This window comes from Trichomonas vaginalis, chromosome VI (assembly GCF_026262505.1).
Source record: "Trichomonas vaginalis G3 chromosome VI, whole genome shotgun sequence".
NCBI lineage: Eukaryota > Parabasalia > Trichomonadida > Trichomonadidae > Trichomonas > Trichomonas vaginalis.
The window spans coordinates 6,397,726-6,422,202 of NC_067208.1; the positions used below are offsets into that span (position 1 = coordinate 6,397,726).

A 24,477-nucleotide genomic window follows, 5' to 3' on the forward strand; every position below is an offset into this window, starting at 1 on the left:
AAATCAAATTTGATTTTAACTTTATAAATGATTTGATCAGATTCAATCATTCGCATCTACCTTATACATTTTCTAATCATTTTGCTTGAAGTGTTTGATGAGTGCCCTACCAAGGATATTTTACGAAGGAGGCTCATGGCTTGTATGGACAGCAGGAGAAGTGGAAGAACTAAAGAAAAATGCAAAAGTGATGGGAGAAGCATCAATGACATCTCCGTGGTATAATCATCAAAATAAATATCTGGGATTACCTTTTGAATTTTCTGAATATGAAGTTCTCTGGTGTGCACAGAACAACCTATGCAGATTGGTTAAACCAATATTTAAAGAAAAGATAGTACCAATTGAAAATTCTGCTTATAAATTTGATACAATCATTCAAGCTCACAAAGAAGATGATTTTGATGAAGAAGATGCCGAATTCCCAACTCCTCCTCTATTCAAATATCAAGTTTTTTGTGATTTGAAAAAATATGGTTACACTATTGGAGATGGCTCACATTACACATGTGATTTTGCAGTTTATAAGAATGATGCATGGAACTCTCATTCCTCTGCATTAGTTTGGTGTCAAGAAAATGATTTCGACACAAGGAATCTTATTTCATGGGTAAGAATTGCAGATGGTGCTAAAAAATATGGAATCGTTGCAATAAATGCAGATAACAAGATCAAATACATTAAATTTAATCGATATTTACAAAGATTCCCATCTGATCAAAAAAAAGACACATGATATAGAGATTTGACAATAGATATGTACACATGCTGCAAATCCTGCAAAAAATGTAAAGACATCATTACTTCTTCAAATCAAATGATTGGAATGAGAAGTCTTAGAAGAATTCATTTATTTTTCAATCAGGTAGCCAGTATTCTACTGATTACTATAATTTATCGTTCATTTTCAACAAATTTGTTCCTTATTGAATTAATTTTGAAAATATTTCGAATAAATTTCGATTAAATCAGATTTACAGTATCCATGTATATTGATTTTTATAATTTCTGAAAGAAATCATTTGATTTGGAACCACAAATTTCATCGTTTTTGAAAAGTGACAAATGATTATCTTATTAGGTTTATTAGCGGCTACATATTGGCCGACTCCAACCATATCATGGCCACCACCTCCTAATATTCCAGAATGGCCTACAGCAACTCAATCATGGATTGATCCATATACAGATGATCCAGATCCAGAACCAACAAAGCATTCTTTAACAAAAGGAGAACTAGCAGCAATTATTTCATGTAGTATTATCGGTGTTATAGTTATTGCAGTCGCAGCATTCTTTATTATTCGAAATGTTTATTACAAGAAAATTGTCGAGAGCGCTTTGTGCCCTGACCCGCTTGTATAGAGATAAGTTATATGAAATTTTTATAAATGATATCTATTTACGTCAATATTTTTTTATTGAAATTAAATAAAGTATATAATTCACATTCATTATATCTATTTTTCTTGAATCGAGCATTAGTAAACCTAATAACACATGCCAAAATCCATTGAAATGTATCAAATATAATATGTTGAAATATGGCGCCAATTCCTATATAATATGCTAACACTAACTAAAAATAGCATGTATTCCAGTAAAACATGTTAGTATTGCTTCCAATTTGAGAATTTTTTGCAACCGGAGAAAAAATGGAAAGGAAATTTCAAAGATGTCAAATTTATAACCTCATATCCATTTTACTTCCAAAATTATTGTTTTGATTAGTATTAAAACATATCTTCAGTTCAAATGTCAAATCTTCTCAATTTTTTTTATCATCAAAAAAATAATTTTTTTCTAAAATGACATCGCAGCTTTATGATAAAGCCCACATATTGCTGCAGCATATTGATTTGCTTTTAGCTAAGGCTGAATCAATCAGAATGTTTGTCTTTCCGAAATCAACGCTTTCACAAGCTTTGCTTTCAAGTGATGGCAAAAAGGCAATGGAATCTATTGAATCTCTTATTAAGGCAAAAGAGCTCAATCGCAACAAACTCTCAAAAATCGCACAGAAGTTCATTTCAGAACAAGAAGATAAAATTATGCAAATAGCTCATGCAATGGATTACATTAAAACATGGTGCACATCAGCTCACACTGTCTTGTTTGCCATGGCAGAGAACTCAGTTGATTTCAATCTTCGCTGGAATAACTTATTTACTACAACTTTTCTCAGACTTTTCGTTGCTTTCACAAAAGCAACCCTTTTCATTTACATGCTTCCAACCGTTAAGCTTGCTGTTTACGCCGCTCCTTACTGCCCTTCGTTTAATCGCTCAGAATTTTCAAATGATATTTTGGATGTCAAAAACTTCATTGCAAAAGTTTCTCGCAATCCATTCGAAATGCTTATCCCACGAGCAGAAGCTGCAAACAAATATGACTTTGCAATTCGTCTTGGCCAGCTTTTATCTCAGACAGGCCCATATTTAATCCAAGCTCTTGGTCAATGGCCTCTCACTAACTGGGAAAAGTTCAATCCATTTACGAAAACCCCTACAAATTCAACATCTACCTATTTAGACTTAGAACATCTTTGTCTTGCTTATATCGAGCTTATTCGTGAGTCCACAATGTTCTTCTGTCTTTCATTCCCAACGTTTGTCAAGGAAAACAAGCATTTCAACGCAATTATGATTGCAGTTTGTTCAGAAACGCCATCTGTCTATCTGACACGCCAATTCTCAGTTCCTATCAAAGAGTTATTCGATACATACGACAAGGAATTCAAGAAATATCCTTCCGAGACGAGAATCATTATTCAAAGATATCTTAAGCTTAAACTCAGCGTTACTCATTCCAAGCGTATCTCCACCATCATCCGTCTCATTGACGATATGACGAACATGGCATCTTACAATCCAAACTACGTTTCCCAATTTTTACATGATTTCATTTCTCTTTCTGGATTTGCCTATTACGAACTTGATTGTATTCTATCATCCAATGCATTCCAAGCAGACGCATTGAATCTGATCAATACATTGGTCCGTACGGCCAAAGTTTTCTCGAAGAACGAAATGATCATTTCCAGAACATTCGCATACAACATTGCGACACTTGATGCAAGTTTCCTTAATGCTCTAGCCACAAATGCATCAATTTCCGGTGCTGATTGGCAGAATTATTTCATTGAAGTTGTGAAACAGTTCACACAGACATTAGGAGTTATTGATCTTGAACAGATTGATAAAGGCACTCTATACGATGTCACGCCATTCCTTATTACTCATGGTCGTGTTACAACGTATTTCAATTCATTGAAAACGAAAGAAAAAGCATCACATCTTCAAAACATCATGGAGCATCTTGAAACAATCAGATTGCACATGAATTTCATGATGGATCCTGTCATGGCGTTCATGAAATACTGTCCAATACACACTTTATGGCGCCATGTAACTTATTTAGCTGATATTGCATTAGCAGCAAATTCCCAATCAGATGGAGTTGGTTCTATCATGACATTATTCCCTTATTTCAATTTAGATGCGATTGCTTTGTATCAATCACCAGGAGAACTCCAGAGAATACAATCCCAATTGCAGAACATCAGAGCATCAATTCTTAAGCGCATATATTTACAGTTGAATGAATATATCTCTAAAGGATCAAAATACCAAGACATCACAAAACAAAATCAGTTCGAACACATTTTCAATCCTGTCAATTTCATTATTAACCAGAAATGTGATTACAGGAAAGAGAATCTCTACAAAGAACCCATTTGGAAATTGAGATCAATGATGTTGAACATGCCAGGCACATTTACATTTGCAAACCAAGAAGTAAAATGTGCAGGATACATCGGAGAAGCAGTAACAAATTGTATTGCAACAATTTTGTTTAATGAGCCTATTTTGGATCCACAATGGGTTGATTCATCTTTCTCTGCTGCTACACAATTCATGTGGCCTTTGTTTAGTTTGATTGGTGCTCCATTTACATTGAAGATTCTTCAATGCAGATTTGAACATTCATGCAATGAAAATCAAATCAATTTCTTGGAGCAGGTTTCGAACTTAAACACAAAATTCCAAGTTCACGTTCAAACACCACAAGAATTGGCAAAAACAAGAGGAACAACACAATTAATCCAAATTTTCCAGAAGTACGTGTTAGAATTTCTTGAAAATGATGCGAATAAATGCAAATACTTCCCTTACTCAAGATCATACGAGAATCCAAAGGACACACAATCTCCTTCTTTCTTCTCTTATTCATCTTTGTATTCGTTAGTCAAAAACCTTGGTCCACAAGCTGGATTTTCCATTGATTGGATATTAATCACGCATGCAACAGATGTAATCTTGAAATTGTATAAGATTTTCACGGATAGTTCAACAGAAATATCCAATCTCTTCGGTGATTACCAGAAAGGAGGAAACCAATGGGTTAAATACTCCGCGCAATCACGTATTGAAAATGTTGGCCGCTTGTTAATTAATCTCGGCGCAACATGTCAGATTCGAAAATTATTGAGAGATGCAATTCATGATTACGCAGAACAGGCATTGCCTGGATTGAGTGCATTACTTGCTGCAGGAATTAATCGTATCCAAGGTGCTCCAAATGAAAGAGAATCTTTGATTATTGAAATCCTTTCAGGAAAACCTAATTTCCATTATGTAATGACTGCATTAGATAAAGCAGGATTGATTAAGACAACGGATTTGATGTCTTTCTTCTTCTTCCTCGGTTTATCAATTGCTCATCCTAAATGGAAGACAATTTTATATGATCCAGAAACAGAATACATATCAAATAATTTCCATTTGTATCCTGTTGGCTTGGATTGTCTTCTCTCTGTCATTCCATCACTTTCTGCTTCATCTGACCAAAGAGATATAATTAATGGAATGTCTCTTTTCTTCGATGTCACTTCTAAAGTTGTTGTTTCAATGAGAAGTGATGTTACACAGTCTGCTGCTTCTATATCTGCTTTCATCATTACTATTGATCTCTTCCCAAGAATGATCAAATCTTTGGAATACGGAAGAATTACAAAGAACTTCCCGCCATCAATTGTTTCTGAAGCTTATAGAAACGCAGCTGATTATAACTACCATAGCTTGGTCAAGGCTAATTTCACTGCTAAGAATGGCAAGAAAGGAAAGAGGAAATCCAAGAAATAATTTCATTTTCTTATTTTATTTATATAATAAAATTTTTATTCTCGAATTCTTTTTCCTATATAATTTTTCAATAATATCAACTCAGTTAACTGAGTTTCTATATGTAATTTTGACTTAAACCCTAAAGATGATATTTGTTATAAAATTTTACATATTTTCTTTGAGATAATGCTGATCTTTATTGCCTTATGTACCATTCCATATTAAGTTATAAATGTTTCAAGCATTTTTAATGATATGGGTTGGTTTTTATTCTACTTGAGTTTCTCAAGTGCACATGAAAACATAACGTCTTTCGAGCTTATCAAGAATACATCGAAATATGCATACGTTACATCAATAAATTCTCTTTCATACAAAGATATAAATATTATTCAAGCACTCACTCTAGGATTCACACTCAAAAAATACTCACCAGATATAGACCGAGTCCTATTAATACCATATAAGATGAAATTACGTAAAAATGACAAGGATTCACTACTTAAAGTTTATACATACATATTGCGTATGCCATTCATTACACCACACTGCCAAAAAGGAGGACAGTACCTATATGAAGGCAAGAATTTCTTCTTTTTGAACGCGTGGACACTTACGCATTATCACAAAATTTTATTAGTACCTTTATATTCATTCTACAGAAAAGATCCGTCTTCCTTTTTCAAAAATAGAGTACCAGCAGCGCCACCTCACTACAAACTCTGGAGTATGAGCCATATGGGTCCATTTCCTAATATTGAGAACCTAATGTTCAAGCCATCAACAGGTGATTTGGAAAAGATAGAAGAAACATATTGCCAACTTTATACAGATAATTTTTTAAGATACCAGAAAAGACCTCTGACTGATCTAATTTTAACAACAATTATTACATTTTATAACTCATCAATCATATCTGTTCCATTTTGGTATCAATTTATATATCCAGGTACCAGGATTGATGAAAAAACAAAATTTATGAATGTAAATGATCCAAGAATCATCTCAGTGAAGTACGAAGAACCGAATACGCCATGGAGTAATCCATTTTCCCTTATTAGAGAAGAATGGTACAAGCTAGTTAACGAAATGTATAACGAATTAAATAATGAAAACTTTGTACCAATAGTTCTCACCGAAATCCAAGATACTTACAGGCATGATGATCATCCAGCCATATTGGATACAAATGATCTCGTTTTGACAAGTTATATTGAATTTTATTCACGACCAAAATTTCAAATTTTTATCCAATGCATATTGATATTCCTAATATCAGTATTTTGCGTGTATTTCTCTCTTTGTTTCCTCGAAATCGACATGTATGCACCAATTATTATAATAGATAACGTGAATTATGATACTAACATTAAGAAGCAAGATTAGAGTGCTGTAATTTTAGTATAATTTATGTTATCATCCTATATTATTTGTTTGTTATATAAAAAATCAAATATCATCAAAAATTATAATATTCAAGTTTTTAATGATCGCATAAGCCGGCATTTATAAAGTATTATTCAATTTTCAACAATATTTTAGATAATTTCTTTGATAATAATCGATCTCACTAACGAACTCATTTATACACAATTTCTCTGAATTGTTTTGTTGAAGTATTATTCTCACAGTTTAAAAAGAAGTCATGAGGAATAATTAAAACTATTTTTTATGATAATGAGATTAAAACATACAATGTTTCAGCCGAAAATGAATGTAGTGAATAATATATGTTATTAGAGCATATGAGTGAACGCTCAATTAATGCAATACTTCCAGTTCCAAATCCTCGATGCTCAGAAAATTCAGTCACTGCAGTCCAAATACTATAATTTACAACGCCATCAATTCCTCCAGAACCACCTCCACCACCGCTCCCTGTAGATGGAGAGGCTATTTTGTAGTTCCCACCTCCGAACTTTCCTCCACCCCCACTCCCGTACCAATCTCCGTAACCTATTCCTTTGGTGCCACATCTCTCAAATTGAGTCGCTTCACATCCATCTTGAGTTCCGATAGCAGCCCTTCCAGTAGAATCCATTCCACCTTTCAGGCCACCACCTTTTCCACCATGATGGATGAGTCCATTTCCAAAAGAGCCCCCACCGCCGCCAGCAATCAAAATACGGCTATCAAAGCTTTCATTCCAGGGGTCACCAGATGTTCGGAAGTCAGACGCGCCACCGCCGCAACCGTCTGCAAAATTCCGGCCTCCTGCGCCGCCGTTATATGTCGGATTAAAATAGTTAGAAGTGTTTGCGGTACCTCCAAGGTGTAGGTAAAGAGTTTTTGGATTAGTTACGATAAGAACACCAGCAGAATGGCCGTCAGTTCCACCTTCGACATCTTCTTGACGCCCATTAGTTACATTGCAGCCTTGGGCGCCCCAAACTTCAAGAAGATATTTGCCTGGAGAAAGGTGGATCTCATATGGATAACAATCGATTGGACTAGTGCAAGGGTATTCAAAGAATACTTTTCGCGGGTTAGAAAGTATCTCATAGACTTTTGAACTTTTTGCATTCGATACTTTTACAAATCTATTGAAGAAATAAAGGACTTCATTTGACATTTAGTTGAGCGATTTCCCGAGGATTTCTATGGTATTTAATCTTGTAACGAGGTTTATTCGGATTCATAACAAAGAAGAAATGTTGCTCCGTATGGCAAATTGATTTCTCCATAAAATTGATAGAGAACTCCATTGGAATGCATTCAAAATTATGACACTTTTAGATATTCACCTTTTTCAAAAATATGTGTAAAAAGAATTATCCATGAGTGCTATGATTTTTTATTATCATGACTTCAAAATCTAAAAATACCCTCAATTTTTTACTTTTGCAACTCAATATGGAGAAATTTTTTCAAATTATAGAACTATTTGAAATGCAATAGAGAACAATATAAAAAAAAAAAAAAAGGTAGTGGGGCTTCCAGGCACTTCGTGCCTTCTAGCCCCGAAGATGTTTAGTATAAATGAAGTTCTTATATACGGGTCTTCCAGGAGCTTTTCACAAATTATATATGTTTTCATGTTTTGTCAAGACTTCTTCGTAAATGTTTTGTCAAGACTTCTTCGTAAATGTTTTGTCAAGACTTCTTCGTAAATGTTTTGTCAAGACTTCTTCGTAAATGTTTTGTCAAGACTTCTTCGTAAATGTTTTGTCAAGACTTCTTCGTAATGAGCGTAAATGACCCAAAAATAATGTTTATGTTAGAATGTTAGATCTAACACGTTTTCTAACATGTTTTCTAACATCGTAGAAAACTCATGAATTTCTTCGTAAATGTTTTGTCAAGACTTCTTCATCGTAAATGTTTTTAACTTCACTTAAAATGCCACGTAAGCTACGTAAGAATATACGTAAGAGGAAGAGAGCATTGAAACATCCAATAGTAAAACTAACACCACAACAACAGTTGCAACAACAAATGCTGAATGACCCCACTATGTTGCAACAAATGTCAAGCAATCCTATGCTTTTAAACCGAGTTCTTGGTGCACAGAGTGGAGGTTTAAGAGCGGCACTTTTAGCGAAAATGGCAGGCTATGGTGGAGCTGCAGACGGAACAGCCTATAACCCTCAAAGTCAAATGAATTTGAGTTCACTCAAAAATCAAATAGCAGATGTCAAAAAGTCAAACATAGACATACAGAAGCAAATAAGTGAAAACGAAAAGAAACTAGAATATGACAGACACACAAAGAAACTCAATGAGTTAAACGTAGAGAAAAAGAAGAAAGAAGAACAACTGAAAGAACTAAGTACAGAGGAATATACGAAAAAAGTGTCAGAAAAAGCAGCAGAAGTAGCAAAAATGGAACAAGATGTTATAAATTTGAAAAACCATACTACTCAATATAAAGTACTGAAAGATGAAGAAATAAAACAAAAAGCCCTGAAGACATATATGGATAGCGATGAGTATAAAAAAGAAGTTGAAGCAAATGTAAAGGCAGAAAAACTTTTACAGTTGCAAAACCAAACCGTACAGTATGAAAACTTAGCACAAGAAAGTAAAAATAACGACGCAGCCATGCAAAAGGCAATGAAAAGCGCAGAATATATAAAAGCTAACAATGACTGGTTAGATGCCCAAGCCAACGCTAAAGCAGCCCAGCTCTATAGGGTCAATAAGGACAAAAATACAAGCGGATGAAGATAGTTCAAATGAAGCTTTAACAAATGCTGACTTTAAGAACGCTTTCGAAGCTCTTCATAGTAAGGTGAAACAAGTGAACGACTTCTCATCTGGAAAGAAACTGAAGTCTGAAGGTTTCGACAAAGAGTTAAAAGAAGTAGCACAAAATATGACGAAAATAACAGATGCAGCAACGAGACAGGCAGTTCAAAGTGCCTATGACGCCGTTAGAGCAACTGTTGTGAAAAGTCAAGAAAAAGAGTTACAACAGACCAAAACAGACCTAGTAAATGCTTTCTTAAAAACGAAAAGTCAGGTAGGACATTACGCTGCAGATGGAACATATGTGCCAGCTGGTGGAACTTATATACCACCAAACCCTCCAAGAGAAGCACCTGCACCAGGACTACCTAACACATTTACATCGTCACATGGACATAGACACAGGCATGCACCAAAACCAACACAACAACCAACAGTTCAAAATCCAGCACAACAACAACAACAACCAACACAACAACCAACAGTTCAAAACACTGCACCACAACCAACAGTTCAAAACACTGCACCACAACCAACAGTTCAAAACACTGCACCACAACAACCACAAACAGAGCAAGGACATAAAAGAAGTAGGAACAAGAATTCTTAAAAATGCTTAAGGAAGACTATGGTTACCAGATACTCTTGACTTTAGTGACAGATATAAAGAAGCTATTAGAAAGTTCAAGGAAGGAAATACTGACCCGAACCTATTTAGCTTTATGGTTCAGCACCAAATGGGATATAATTTCAAACCTGGAAAATACAAGCTCGCTAAGGGATATGATTTAATAGCATATCATCCAAATGACATGACTGAATTTACTCCGAGATATTTGGTGTCAGAGCTAAATGATAATTCAACTCTCTTCATGAAACGCGTAAAAAATAGAGACGGAACGAAAGAAGAAAGGTTTATGAGTCCGGATGACTTAGATAGGGAACTTTTTAAAAACGGTCTCGGAATATATGAAATGCCAGCAGATGAGGTACAGAAACTCCACAGGAAGAAGTTCAGATACAACCAGACATGGAAGAAATAGTTCAGCAACAACAGCTAGAAGAGCCTGAAGGAAACGAACAAGTCCTCCTTTGGAAACTAACTTCACAGAACTAGATGAAGATTTGGAACAGCCGAAAAATCTTGACCCTCAACAAGAGTATGCGGAGAATATGGAATATTTCCAAGAGTCTAAAAAAAATTCTGACATAGTAGAAGAATATCGAAAAATGTTTGCCGACATACAAAAGACTCCAACACCAGATGAAAATATTCAGCATAGAATGGAAGTACTGAAAGAAAATGTACACAAATACAACAACCCTTTTTACTTACGAGCATTTAACGTTCAATCTTCGGATGAACTCGGTGAAGATAAAAGGTTAAATTTCAAGAAAACATATAGAAATGAAACATTGTTTAAAGTTCATTCAGAACCTAACCAAGATGGAAACAAACCTACTTTTGTTTCTGCAGACGAATGGAACTACAATGAGATGGGGTCATAAAGCTAATCCGGATAGGTGGTTCATAAACTTACAACCACAATTCCAAGAAGTTGTAGACGCAATGAAGTCAATGGTGAACCAGATATAGCTGGTATTTTCAGCGCGGCTTTAATGCCATTGAAAGATATGAAACATGCAGATATTTTGGACCAGTATGAAATGAACATGGCTGATGGAAATATAACACCTGACGTTCTAGAACATTTATCTCAAAGAACTACACAGAACCATAGAGATGGTATATTTGGTGAAGAGTTTAAAGAAAGTTAGGGAGAGAGAAGGAAGAGAACCTATTGTACATGACCTTGCAAACGAAAGTTTACAAAATGTCATAAAAACTTACTTTGCAGACGATGAATCGAGAAGGGATGAATATTTAAGAAAACTCAAATGGACAGTACCAAATGAAATGTTAGTATTGAAAAACATGTTCCTTGACAAATAAAACCAACTACAGAAATAAACGACGCAAGACTGAAAGATTGGGTAAAGCTTTCCCATTCACAAAAGATATAGTTGGTAACATGGAAAGAAAACCAGAATGGCTACAAAAACATATATTTGGAAACGAGCTTATTCCATATGGACAAGCACTGTTTGAAGCGCTTGAACCGGAAACTCAGGAAAGAGTCATGCAAACAATACGCGAAGACTCAATACAGACTATGACAAACTTTTCTAGGTTACCTGAGATGGGCGACCAGAGCCAAAAGCAAAAGGACATGGAAATTGCAACATACTAGATGAACATAATGCAAAGATGCAACAACTTCAAGCAGAGGGCAATGAAGGAAAAGAAGAGTTAAAAACTCAGTCAGGAAGAAAGTAAAGCTTGGTCGGAGTGGGTTCTTTATGACATATAAATCCAACTATTCTATATTTTTACTCATATGAAATGTACGCCGCTCAGAATATAACGCCAACAGTTTTGGATGCCATGAATGGAAATGTTTCCGAATGGTATAACGAATGCGACAATGCCATTAGAAGGTCAGAAATAGTTCCTGGAACTTACGAATATACAACTGCTGTTTCTTATGGAAACGTAGGTGAGTTTGGAGAAGGTTCTTCAACAACAGTAGATATTGCTTGCGACAGGTTTCATATAATTTCTATTGACAACTCTTTCTTATACGTGGAACAAGACATTGAAATAAAACCTTCTGCCAAGTTGTTCTGACAAGAAAGGTTGCAATGGAATTTTCTATGTCGGATACCAATATGCTCAGAAGTTTCATGGATATAAGATATATTCTAACTCTGACTTAGTTCAAACAGTAACATGGGCAAACTATGAATGGTTCGCTTTGAGAAACTCAGTACAACCACAAGTAGAGAACAAACAGACCAGTATGCAACTATTGAGAAATAAGAAAGACTTGACCCTAACGTTCCAGGAGTTTTATGTTACCTTTCTGGACAAACTGCAGCAGCAGTAACCAAAGTAAAACTGAAAACTTAGAGTTCCTTTGTCATCTTTCCTCATTTCAGGTTTTTAAGATACTTGCCAAACTGGCAGGAAAAATTTCTATTGAACTTACTCCAAGCAAAATAACTTAGTCATTGCACCAACACAAGACCCATTCACTCTACAGAAGTAGTGGGAACAAATAAAATGTCATTCGCCGACTTTTGCAAAAACAAAGTTGACTTAGACTTGGTTTCTCAAACCTCAACACTGAAGTAAACTATTATTTCAATGCTGCTGGAGATGCTTGGGACCCAGTTAAGTTTACATGCGAAAATTTGAATGCAAGAGAATAGAAAGCAGACTTGCGTCTATATGTTGGACCAGATATTTCAAATGCTTTAGCTGCCAAATATATTGCAGTTCCACTTATGTTCCCTATACACCAAATATCTGTCAAAGACTTTGCAGGTGAAGTTGGAAACCAAAGTGCTGACCCAGGTGCAAGAACAGATATTGCCTTAACAACTGCAATGAAACATGCAGATACTATGTTTGTACTGTTCAGACGAACTATAAATGACTTTCTTGTTTCTACAACCCTGGTATTAAATTCATATAAACATAGATGGCAAATATTATCCAAGAGAAGATATTCTACAGTTGAGGATATGATGAGTCATACAACTTGACATTAGATGCTATGAACTTTAACAACAACTTCACAACAACCATTAACCCTGAAATGCAAAGTTCTATTATGCCATATGTGAAAGTATGGACTCATACAGGAGGTCAAAAAACTCAATATACAATGGAGACCGTTCAAACTTTTGGCTTGGCATTCCATTTGCTGACTCAGAAGACTTTATGGGTGGTATTTCAACTGTTGGTACTGTACAAATACAATATACTGGTGACAGAGACGGTCCAGATGAATTGAGAGCAAAGAAGTTTACAAAACCAATAGCACTTTTCACGGAAGATGCTCTTTTGAAGATTCGTTCGATGAAACCTGCTGGGGCTCCTCAGATTGGCATAACGACAGCTTCCATCGAGCAGATTTTGGCAGCAGGTCAGTAAGTTGTTCTTGAACTGACTTCTCTCCGTCAAATATTGACAGTACGCCAGTTTTGACATAATTGTATTATAAACTTTCCTTTAGAAATATCTGTAAGTTTTTTGTATATTTTTGTCAACGTCAAGAACTTTCACCATCTCGGTTATACCACTTTCTTTGCTTATGAAAATATTTAGGTTCAGCAAGACTGCTATTCTTAACATTTACCATTGTTTGTTATAAAGAACTATTCTGTCATTGTATTTGTATTGTTTGTGTGTGTAAACTTTGTTCTGCTTCAATTCAAAGAGATACTCGAATACGTCCATCTTTTTATTCTAAGTAAAATGTCATTTCCGAAAAATAGAGCGTGAGTGTTTCAAAGGTTAATGGCCGGGTGGCAGATGTGAAGTTAAATTCACCAACTCAAACAAACAGTCAAAGTGTTATTGTCAATGTCAAAGAAAGAGATGTTGAAATGGGGAAACCATACGAAGACGAAGATGGTATAACAATAGTTCCTGTAAAAGAACAACCAACATATCCTGAAGTTAGCAGAGACTTAAGTTCTGTTGCAGATATTCGAAACGACTACCAACAACTTAAAGACAAACTTAAAACTCAGGAGAAGATTTGTCAAGCTTTAGGTATAATGTTAAACTTGGTCGAACACAACCCTGTAAAAGTGAACTCATATGTCATTGCACCTCATGAAGTTTTGAAAGAACTATTGAAACTTTTGACAGAGGCAGACGATATAAACATCAAAGAAATAGAACCCGACATTGCTTGCTGTGGTGTTTCATATAATGTCATTGACAAGATATACGTTATGAAAGGAGGTGAAACGTTGAACTTAAAATATAGTTTCCCAGACGTTATAAAAATATTTGACGACCACAACATTTCATTAAAATTTATTTGCTAAGTAAATGGCAGAAGATATAATGGTTTATACTATTACGACTAAAAACCCTGAGTCATATAATTCTATAACAACAAACTTACAAAGTCCTCAAGGACGGTATTGTAAACTAACTTTAAACACAATGACGACTAAAGCCTGTTTTGCTCTTTTGACACCAGAAGACTTTATTGTTGTGAACGGTAAAAAATACTCCTTTGAAGATACTTACTCAGATATACCACCAACAGGTTTTGTTGACTTATTTAATACTTTAAGTACGGGTGTAACATGTGCTGCAACTAGAGCAGGTTTCATTATGTTTGGATGTCCGACTGAGTTTACTATAAACGATATGAGCTATAATACAAAACTTATTTCTGGTTTTTACTACCAACAGTTTCCTATAACAGGAAAAGGTGTCATACAAGGAATGTCTATTCCATTGACATTAAGCACACCAATCTTATATATTGTTTCAAACTTAGGTTCAAAGTGTTATTCGAATGTTGACAGAAACTACTATGACCAAAAGATACTCATGCGTATAAACAACACTTTCTCTGCTGGTTTGCCTATTGTTCATTCGAATGCAGAGTTTTCAGCTTTAGTAAACTCAAACACTTTGGCAAGTATAACGTTGACATTAGTTGACGCAAACTTTGTTCCTGTAAAACTTTTATGTCCTATGTATTTGTCAATGACGGCAGAAAGTTTCGAATTGGAAGATGCAACTGGTGAAAGTATTGTACTACAAGAACAACTTCAACAACAAATAGCTCAAGAACAACAAATGCAACAAATAGCTCAAGAATAAAAAAAATATTTTTTTTATTTTTATAAAAATGTACAGAATAGATGTTTCAGATTTTTATGACTTCCAAGCATTCAGAAATATGTGTCCATTTCGAGACTATAACAAAGCAGTCGAGAATTTGAAACGTTTAGTCATTTATGTCGACTCTGCCCCAGAATGTTATGTCATGAAAGAATGGGATGTTGTCTTTAACAAACCAAGAGCAACAATAGTGTCTGAACAAGAATGTAGACAGAAACTTAAGAAAAATAAAGTCGTACAAGTTGGCATGAAGATGTTAGATGGTTGGGATATCTTATTGTCAAAGTTAGAAGATTTTTCAGTTCGAGGTATAAAGTTTTATACACCTTCTCCAAACTTCTATTCTATCTTCACTGGATATAAATACGAACAAGTAGAATGGAAAGAAAATATTATAGAAGCTTGGTTAGACCATGTCAAAGAAATTATATGCAATGGAAACGAAAGAGTCTATGAGTATATCTTATGTTGGTTTGCAAACATCTTACAACATCCAAGTGCTAAAAATGAAACTGCTCTCATTATAATTGGAAAACAAGGAAACTGGTAAGAACACATTCTTTACAGATATTTTGTGCAAACTGTTAGAGGGCTATTCGAACCCTAATATGACAAACTTAGAAAACATCTGTGGCAAGTTTAACTCCTCAATAGAGAATATGAAACTTATAGTTTGCAATGAACTTCAAAGTATAGATACAACAAAAGTTTTGAACTCAGATGCTTTGAAGAGTCTTATAACAGATAAAGTTGGAGTTGTTGAAAGAAAGTATAAAGACCAAAGAGTTTGTGAAATGTTGCAAACTTCATTATGGTTTCAAACAATACTGTTCCGATGAAGTTAGAAAGTTCTGACAGAAGATATGTAGTTGTCAGAACGTCAGATTCTCATATGCAAGATACAGAATATTTTGACGACTTAGCAGAAACTTTGACATCTGACTTTTACAACCACTTGTTCTCATATTTTATGACATTAGATATTTCTAAGTTCAATCCAAGACAAATTCCATATACCGAAGAGAGACAAACATTGTTAGAAGCAAACAAGAGTGTATATGAACTGTTTATAGATGAGACTAACTTTGAGTGTTTAGATGAAAGGTCATTGTACGACTCGTATAAACAATATTGTCAAGAGTATGGTTATATGGCAGCTTCTAAACGTACATTCTTGGCAAATGTCAAAAATCTTTTAGACATACAGAACGGCGTATATACAAAGAAAAATTTTTCTGAGTAAATTTAAAAAAAATATTTTTTTATCCGATAGAAAAGATGACAAAATTCATCTCAGTAAACAAGTACATGTCAGGACTTAAAGAAGAACTAGACCCATTCACATATTTGAATGTTTACTTCTACCATTTTGAAAAGTCTTCATTCAGCAAAGTTTGGAACATCGAACCAGTTAAGTTTGCTATTGTGACTAAAAATGGTGCGAAATTTGAAGACTTAGACATAGAAGGTTTGTTAGCAGTCAAAGAAAATTTTGACAGAAGGTTCTCAAACCTTAAAGAAGGCAAAGCATACAAACTTGTTATACCTTATGAACCAAAGAAAGCAGACGACTATGAATATTATGAGTCTAAGATAGTTGAAGTTCAAGGTAAATTGGGTAAAAAGATTTTAGAGTCTAAGCCAGTGTTTGCTCCTAAAGAGGAAGAGAACATTGACATTGACCCAGAAATGTTCTAAAAATAAAATTTTATTTTTACATGTCATATCTCCCCTTCTCTGGAACTGGCTCTGGTTCAGGTTCTTTCTTCTCTTCTACTTTTTTCTCTTTCTTTCCTTTCTTCTTCTTTTCTGGTGGAGTTATGTCAAATTTCTCAGAACCATATTTCTGTAAAAGTTCTTTGTCCTGTAATAGCTCATCTATTCTGTTTTCTATTTCATCTTCAAGAACAGCGCATGTGTCTTCTTTGCATTCTAAGAACTTTTGTTGGACTTCATCTTTCCAATCGGCGTCATCTCTGTCAACAAGTCTGTCATTGACAAATTTTAAGACTGCTCTTTGTAATGTTTTATGGTTCTTGTCATATTCCCAGAAACAGAACTTTAGAACAAATTCACCTTTCTTGTTACACTATGTAAGATTTTATGGTCGACAGATGTTTGCTGTCAAAAGTTGTCTCGAATATAGATAGCGAAATCGCTAGACATTTTCAAAAAGATAAAATTTTAATTTTTCTAAAAATATGTTAGAAAAAAAGTTTGCTGACATTGACAAGAAATTTGAGAATGTTTTGAAGAAGAACAAGAGGAAGTTAGAAAATGCTCAGATAAAACCTATACATGACAAGTTCTTATTTGCTCAGAATGGTATAACAGGTCTAATCGCACCACCTGGGTCGGGTAAGACTTTCACTTATCTTAAAATGGCTGCACAACAACAAGAACTAGATGAGAAGAACCCATTTTATGAGTTAGTTGTCATTTGTAGTACTTCTGGTCAATTTGACCAAACCGTCAATTCGTTCAAAGATATTATAAAAAAGTCTAAGTTGTATGTATAAAAGTACTGAGTTGTTAGATTGGATAAAGAAGTACCAAAGAAGAGTTTTGAAGTACAATGCTATAAATGAGTATATAAATTCGAAGTTTAAAGACCCAAATGAGGAATGCAGAGAATATTAGAGAAGAAACACTTCCGAAACAAACAGAAAGAGATAGAATACATTTCGAAGAAATTGCAATCTTACGATTGGAAGACTTACCCTCATAGATGTCTTCTTATCTTAGATGACTTTGCTTCTCATCCTTTGTTAAAGAACAGAGAACAAGACATGTGTCGAATTCTTAAAAGCTCAGACACTTTAACATCTCAGTTGTCATTTGTGTACAGACAGCAAAGAGTTTAAGTAAAGATGTAAAGAGAATACTGACTGACATAATACTTTTCCCTGGATTGTCCGAAGACGATTTCATGGAACTTATGAAAGAGTCCATGCAGGTAAGTTTGACAGACATGAACTGGGAGAAGTACAAAGTCATACAGACCCTCATACTTCTTTCAGAATTCAATATCTACGCAAACAAAGTTCAAATTGTAAAAAGTCAAGCTTGAAAAATAAAGAGTTTTAGTCTTAGTCTGTTGTGGTGCTGGGGCTGTCGGTTCTTCTGGCTTTGGAATGGACTCGGTTGGTGGTACGTCGGACATTCGTTTGTGTCCTGTCGGAAGGAAGAACTTTTTCTGTCGGAAGGAAGGACTTTTCCAGTTGTCGGGAAATTTTTTCTCTGTCTGAAGGAAAAATTTTTCTGTCGTTCGACCAAAAAGTTCTCATTTTCGAAAATTGTGAATGGTTTACGGACGAACAACAGGAAATTTTTTTTCCAGTTGTCAGGAAATTTTTTTCCAGTTGTCGGGAAATTTTTTCCAGTTGTCGGGAATTTTTTTCTTGTCGGATGGAAGGACTCGGAATGTCGGAAGGAAGAACTGGAATGCAGAAGGATTGACAAGACAATTTACCTTATAGAGCTACCTGAGCCATCTGAAGTCAAGCGTAAAAATAAATGGTTCATCTACTCTACTTGTTGAAGTTGTCAAAATACTCTGTTATTTTTTCTTTTAACAATGGCAAATCTTCTTGAAGGTAAGTATTGTACAACCTTTCATATCATAGTGTGTTTGAGGTAACGTATCTTGAACTATTTGTTTCACATCTTCATTTGGGTCATTGAAATCGGTAAGTTTTTCGCGATAGAACCAATTTCTGTCAGATTTGTAAATCTTAGCAAGGTCGTAAAAGCTTTTGTTGTTTCTTCTGACTAAATGCAACATAACCATATCTTTATCTTCTTCATTTTCCATCTCTTCAGTATAAATCATATACTTATAGTTCTTTTCCTTACCTTTTGGTACCGAACGTGGTATTCTTTTCTGAATGTTTTTGTCTCTTTTGCTTCAATGACTTCATCTTTTGCTTGAAGTTTCTTTTCCATCTCTTCACGTTCTTGTCTATGAATTTCATCTAACATCATGAAAATATAACAAGCATAGCGAGGTGACGCCCACATTGCAACAGCATTTACAAGAAGTCTATGTACCATACCAACCTCTCAAACCAGGAGCCAAATTCTTGCGATTTTCGTACGGAATCTCTACCCTCGGTTTTCCGAGGGTAGCAAACATATGAGGAAATTCTTCTAAAAGTTCTTTTGTCTGTTGGTTTTCAAACCAATGGTATGCTTGCTTTGTAGAACGAAGAGTATTCAAAATACTTTGCATTTGGTACATATCGTCTTTGACCGAACGAATGAGACGGAGTTGTTTGTTAAACTGAACCCACTCATATTCTTCATTTATAGCTTCATGAACGATAGCAGTTGTTGTGTTCTCTGTTGTTGACATATCTGTCTTTATATTCCGGATAAAAAAAATAAAAAAAAATAAAATTAGCGTTATTTTCTATCTTGTATATAAAAGACCAAAAATAAACGCTTTACATGTATTTTTCAGCAACTTCGTCAAATAATTTTATAGCTTTGTCGATCTCATCTACTTCAAACGTTTCTTTACCTTTCGTGGGAGCACCATACATTTTCTCAAACTTTTCAAGCAGTTCTGTTTCTGCAGCTCTCATATCGTTAACAAACACAACCTTAACTCTATTGACTGTAGAGTCATATCTTTTAGTTATATTAAATGTTCTTCCTATCTTATATCTCTTTGTATTGAAGTCTTTCGGTTTCTGAACGATGTAAAGTAAGCCTTCACTGCAACGTTCCGTATCGAATGAACCATATGTTATGAAATTATATCCAACAACTGGGTCTAACCAGAACAAAACTACTGGTATAAGACTTTTGTCTATAAGATATGCTGTAGTTCCATGAAATCTTACCGATATCATAAGCTCAGGATTTCTTGTCAAAATTTTCTGAGATGAAGCATTTTTAACCCAGTCGTTTGTTTTCTTTCCAGATGGAGATATAATGTCTGACAAAGAATATTTGTTGTATTTCTTTGAGTATCTTACGTTTAAATCACCAATTCTAACCATTTTGGTGTCATTGTCTATCTTTCTAACTGTTTCAAACTCAGTGTTTGACATATCTGTCTTTACATACAAAATAAAAAAATAAAAAAAATAAAACTAACTTTATTTTTTCTATCTTAAGGAAATTCATGATTTTTGTTGCTGAATTCAGTAAAAATATATTTTAGGGTAGAATGTTAGATCTAACATGTTTTCTAACATGTTTTCTAACCTCATGAATTTTCATGATTTCTTCGTAAATGTTTTGTCATGATTTCATCGTACATGTTTTGTCAAGACTTCTTCGTAAATGTTTTGTCAAGACTTCTTCTTCGTAATGAGCGTAAATCAGACAAAAATAATGTTTATGTTAGAATGTTAGATCTAACATGTTTTCTAACCTCTTTTCTAACATGTTAGAAAACACACAAAATTCATGAAATTTCATACGGAATTCAATAAAAATAATGTTTATGTTAGAATGTTAGATCTAACATGTTTTCTAACATGTTTTCTAACATGGTCTAAAACATACAAAACTCATGAAATTTTACTCAGAATTCGGCAAAAATATAATTTATGTTAGAATGTTAGATCTAACATGTTTTCTAACATGTTTTCTAACATAACTATTTACAAGCGTTTTACATGGTATATGTTGCGATGGTTCATGACTCTAAACAATTTCGTAGCTTCTATTTCTTCTGTCAGTACATCGAATGTTTTAACAATGCCGAAGGTTTCTTTATATTTCTTCTTGACATCTGAAAGAAGGAAATCGTTAGCGGTTGGATAGTTTTTGTTCAGAAATTCTAACATGTTCATTTTATCTTCTGCTGGTTTTTCTGCTTCTTTCTTTAAATCTGCATAGTCGTTTCGCATACGTTCTATCTCTTTGACGGAAGTAGTTATATTTCCTCATTGCTGCTTTACATTTTGAACATTGCGGATTCATTTTTGCGTTATATTCTGAAACCTTACCTGCTAAAACAACCAAGGCGTCAATGGTTTTCTTCATCTCGAAACATAGCGGTCTTATTTGTTCGTTCCATACCTTACCCCTACTATCTTTATCTCTTATTTCCCAAACACATTTTGCAACTAATGAAACAAAGTTGTCGTAGGTCTTAAATTCTTCGGATTTGTAAAGGTCAGAGATGTTCTTATATACCATGTCGCAATCTTTGTCCATAACCTTATGGTTGCAATGAAATCCAAGAAACTCATAGTTAACCTTTCGTATGAACTTCTTTATTTCTACTGAGTCAGTTGCTTTGACTTCTATTTCATCGAATTCTGGAATAGTAAGCTTTTGTTGTTGGATTTCAGGAAGTTTAGGTAGATGGTCAATAATATCCTGCATTTCATAAAGATACTGTTCATTTGTTTCATCTTTTGCAGTGCAATCTAAATCTCCTTGGAGAAGTTCTTGCTTTATCTTCTGGATTTCTGTTTCGAAAGTATATGAAGAAGGAATGAAGCTTTTCATCTCTACTAACATTGAAGTTGGGTTCATGACTAACGAGTTTGGTGCTGTTGTTGCTAACATGTTCTTACAATAAAAATAAAAAATATTTTTTTAAAAAAACTAACTTTATTTTTTATTTCGGGAAAATTCATGAAAATTCAAGAGGGTAGAAAAGAGGTTAGAAAAGAGGTTAGATATACCCATCTACCCTAAACATTATTTTTGGTGTAAAATTCATGATTTTCGAGAGTTTTAGACCATGTTAGAAAAGAGGTTAGAAAACATGTTAGATCTAACATTCTAACATAAACATTATTTTTGGGTCATTTACGCTCATTACGATGAAGAAGTCTTGACAAAACATTTACGAAGAAATCATGACAAAACATTTACGAAGAAATCATGACAAAACATATACGAAGAAGTCTTGACAAAACATTTACGATGAAATCATGAAAATTCATGAGGGTAGAAAAGAGGGTAGAAAAGAGGGTAGAAAAGAGGTTAGAAAACATGTTAGAAAACATGTTAGATCTAACATTCTAACATAAACATTATTTTTGTCGAAAAAAATGGTTCATTTACTCACAATATTTTTGTACAAAACAACCCCAAGCTTTTAACCTCTCTTCTGCAGCTTCTAATGCTATCTTAGCGAGTTCATATTCTCTAAATTCTCTCTTTAAATCTTCTTGTTCCCATTGGTCTAGTTCGTATGGCGAGTCTCTATAACCAGAACATATCTCACGTTCATGTTCTATTTGTTTTTCATGCATTTTTCTAACTTCTTCTTCGAACAAAGGTTTTGCATTCTCTACTGTATCTTCAAGTTCTTCTTCATCTAATTTCTCATGAACTTTCTTGTCTATGGAGTCCATAATTTTTCCAACTGCTATACAATATTTTGGAGAAGCCCACATTGCTATATAGTTTACGAGTCTTGGGTCTACATACATTCCTCTAACCTGTTTGATTTCATCGGGAATTCCTGCATTAACATTGTATAAAAAGCAACCCGCGGAATTCCGCGGGTTGGTATATTCTTCACAAAATGCCTTATAGTACTCTTCCCAGGACTTATTTTCCAATATCATAAGACAAATTACGGAAAGTGAACCCAAACAAAAAGTGACACAATGCATTTGCCAACCAAATAACTTTACAAAGCAAAAACTTAAATTACTTGTCAAGCTTACTATTCTTATTTTAACAATTAAAAAATTAAATTTTATTTTTTATTTAAAAAAATCATCTTATATCATCTGATATATATATATCTTATTTAAAAAAATCATCTTTGTCTGAATGTTAAACTATTCGGACAAAGTTTCCCGCTGTTTGCGAAGGAATTGTTGGCTATGATGTACTGATTCATGATCAGTACATCATAGCCAACAATTCCTTATACAAAGTTCAAAAACTTGGGTGCAATCAGTTCTGATTGCACCCAAGTTTTTGAACTTTCTCGAGGGAATGAAAGGTAAGAGGTATACATTATGAATATATACCTCTTACCCTTCCATTCCCTCTCTGACAGCGGGAAACTTTGTCTGAATGTTAAACTATTCAGACAAAGTTTCCCGCTGTTTGCGAAGGAATTGTTGGCTATGATGTACTGATTCATGATCAGTGCATCATAGCCAACAATTCCTTATACAAAGTTCAAAAACTTGGGTGCAATCAGAACTGATTGCACCCAAGTTTTTGAACTTTCTCGAGGGAATGAAAGGTAAGAGATATCCATTTCCTTTCACCTTCGTTCTCAATAATTAACTTATAAATTTTTTAAAGCAAAAAAAGTCTGATTTTTTTTGACAAGTAAATATATAGGGAATTTATCCGACCAAATAAGTGTCACTTTTTCGGTTCACCTCACTTTCCGTAACTCGTCTTACAACACCAACAACCTTCTAAAGTCTTTCCTAAACTGCTGACACATATTTGTTACATTTATATAACCATCCTTGTCTCTACGTAAGACTTCAATACCGTTGTAAGTGCCTTTTGTGAATGTTTCGCCATTAGATTTGTTCGTGAACGTTTTTGCTTCGACTGTCATATCTGTTCTTACAATAAAAATAAAAAATATTTTTTTGGGTGGCTTAACCGTCGGACATTCGTTTGTGGCTTAACCGTCGGACATTCGTTTGTGGCTTAACCGTCGGACATTCGTTTGTGGCTTAACCTCAAAACAAGCATTTCGTGAAGAATATACCAACCGCCGGAATTCCGGCGGTTGCTTTTTTATACAAAACATGTACGAAGAAGTCTCAACAAAACAAGCATTTCGTGAAGAATATACCACCCCGCGGAATTCCGCGGGGTGCTTTTTATACAAAACATGTACGAAGAAGTCTCAACAAAACAAGCATTTCGTGAAGAATATACCACCCCGCGGAATTCCGCGGGGTGCTTTTTATACAAAACATATACGATGAAGTTTATTTCCTGTGTTGTTGTCAAAATGTCATGTTGTCACACTTTTTCAGAGAAGTTAAAATGACCGAGTGACCGAGTGACCTGGTCGCCTAAAATATATTTTTTTCTATCTTAAGGAAATTCATGAAAATTCACCTGTTGAATTTTGTATAAAAAGCAACCGCCGGAATTCCGCGGGGTGGTATATTCTTCACGAAATGCTTGTTTTGAGGTCGAGCCACTTTTGGCTCCACCTCTTTTTTCAACCAAAAACTCATTTTTGTCGAATTCAGCACAAAATTCATGAAAATTCAACGGGTGAGAAAACAGGTGAAAAAACAGGTGAGAAAACAGGTGACATCTCACCTCTTCACCTAAACATTATTTTTGGGTCATTTACGCTCATTACGATGAAGTTTCGACAAAACATAAACGATGAAATTCATGAAAATTCAAGAGGGTAGAAAAGAGGTTAGAAAAGAGGTTAGATATACCCATCTACCCTAAACATTATTTTTACTGAATTTAGCAACAAAATGAACGAGGTCAGGATGTATGTAAATACCTTTGAATTCA

The 24,477-nt window shown here is 34.4% G+C and overlaps 10 protein-coding genes and 7 pseudogenes across 17 annotated transcripts, besides 2 other annotated features; 10 read left to right on the top strand and 7 right to left on the bottom strand.

Annotated features, from left to right (window-relative positions):
- Positions 1-97: 97 nt before the first annotated feature.
- On the top strand, positions 98-736 carry TVAGG3_0815960 (tRNA-splicing endonuclease subunit Sen34 family; the record flags this gene model as incomplete). Its single annotated transcript, XM_001304868.1, has 1 exon — positions 98-736. One exon carries the CDS (start codon positions 98-100, stop codon positions 734-736), a length of 639 nt encoding a protein of 212 aa, XP_001304869.1.
- A 316-nt stretch (positions 737-1,052) lies between these two features.
- On the top strand, positions 1,053-1,596 carry TVAGG3_0815970 (uncharacterized protein; the record flags this gene model as incomplete). Its single annotated transcript, XM_001304869.1, has 1 exon — positions 1,066-1,365. The coding sequence occupies one exon, from the start codon at positions 1,066-1,068 to the stop codon at positions 1,363-1,365; it is 300 nt and encodes a 99-aa protein (XP_001304870.1).
- A 204-nt stretch (positions 1,597-1,800) lies between these two features.
- On the top strand, positions 1,801-5,264 carry TVAGG3_0815980 (NCK-associateD protein 1 family; the record flags this gene model as incomplete). Its single annotated transcript, XM_001304870.1, has 1 exon — positions 1,809-5,144. One exon carries the CDS (start codon positions 1,809-1,811, stop codon positions 5,142-5,144), a length of 3,336 nt encoding a protein of 1,111 aa, XP_001304871.1.
- A 116-nt stretch (positions 5,265-5,380) lies between these two features.
- Positions 5,381-6,580, top strand: TVAGG3_0815990 (nucleotide-diphospho-sugar transferases family; the record flags this gene model as incomplete). The annotated part of the gene is made up of 1 exon (XM_001304871.1): positions 5,382-6,512. The coding sequence occupies one exon, from the start codon at positions 5,382-5,384 to the stop codon at positions 6,510-6,512; it is 1,131 nt and encodes a 376-aa protein (XP_001304872.1).
- A 199-nt stretch (positions 6,581-6,779) lies between these two features.
- Positions 6,780-7,849, bottom strand: TVAGG3_0816000 (glycine-rich protein family; the record flags this gene model as incomplete). The annotated part of the gene is made up of 1 exon (XM_001304872.2): positions 6,796-7,698. One exon carries the CDS (start codon positions 7,696-7,698, stop codon positions 6,796-6,798), a length of 903 nt encoding a protein of 300 aa, XP_001304873.1.
- Positions 7,850-8,026: 177 nt separating this feature from the next.
- Positions 8,027-24,477: part of a mobile genetic element that runs on past the window's edge.
- On the top strand, positions 8,466-10,964 carry TVAGG3_0816020 (annotated as a pseudogene). The gene has a single exon. A coding segment is annotated over exon 1 (2,499 nt).
- Positions 13,681-14,219, top strand: TVAGG3_0816030 (annotated as a pseudogene). Its single transcript has one exon. A coding segment is annotated over exon 1 (539 nt).
- Positions 14,224-15,012, top strand: TVAGG3_0816040 (uncharacterized protein; the record flags this gene model as incomplete). The annotated part of the gene is made up of 1 exon (XM_051247840.1): positions 14,224-15,012. One exon carries the CDS (start codon positions 14,224-14,226, stop codon positions 15,010-15,012), a length of 789 nt encoding a protein of 262 aa, XP_051083315.1.
- On the top strand, positions 15,041-16,276 carry TVAGG3_0816050 (annotated as a pseudogene). Its single transcript has one exon. A coding segment is annotated over exon 1 (1,236 nt).
- On the top strand, positions 16,312-16,731 carry TVAGG3_0816060 (protein of unknown function, DUF4108 family; the record flags this gene model as incomplete). The annotated part of the gene is made up of 1 exon (XM_051247841.1): positions 16,312-16,731. The coding sequence occupies one exon, from the start codon at positions 16,312-16,314 to the stop codon at positions 16,729-16,731; it is 420 nt and encodes a 139-aa protein (XP_051083316.1).
- TVAGG3_0816070 lies at positions 16,748-17,199 on the bottom strand (annotated as a pseudogene). The gene has a single exon. A coding segment is annotated over exon 1 (452 nt).
- On the top strand, positions 17,235-17,521 carry TVAGG3_0816080 (P-loop containing nucleoside triphosphate hydrolases family; the record flags this gene model as incomplete). The annotated part of the gene is made up of 1 exon (XM_051247842.1): positions 17,235-17,521. A coding segment is annotated over one exon (287 nt), but the record flags the coding sequence as incomplete, so codon positions are not given.
- On the bottom strand, positions 18,951-19,387 carry TVAGG3_0816090 (annotated as a pseudogene). The gene has a single exon. A coding segment is annotated over exon 1 (437 nt).
- On the bottom strand, positions 19,616-20,090 carry TVAGG3_0816100 (organellar and viral DNA polymerase type B; the record flags this gene model as incomplete). Its single annotated transcript, XM_051247843.1, has 1 exon — positions 19,616-20,090. A coding segment is annotated over one exon (475 nt), but the record flags the coding sequence as incomplete, so codon positions are not given.
- TVAGG3_0816110 lies at positions 20,649-21,207 on the bottom strand (annotated as a pseudogene). Its single transcript has one exon. A coding segment is annotated over exon 1 (559 nt).
- TVAGG3_0816120 (organellar and viral DNA polymerase type B) lies at positions 21,245-21,564 on the bottom strand (the record flags this gene model as incomplete). Its single annotated transcript, XM_051247844.1, has 1 exon — positions 21,245-21,564. A coding segment is annotated over one exon (320 nt), but the record flags the coding sequence as incomplete, so codon positions are not given.
- Positions 22,065-22,404, bottom strand: TVAGG3_0816130 (annotated as a pseudogene). The gene has a single exon. A coding segment is annotated over exon 1 (340 nt).
- Positions 22,779-23,228: a mobile genetic element.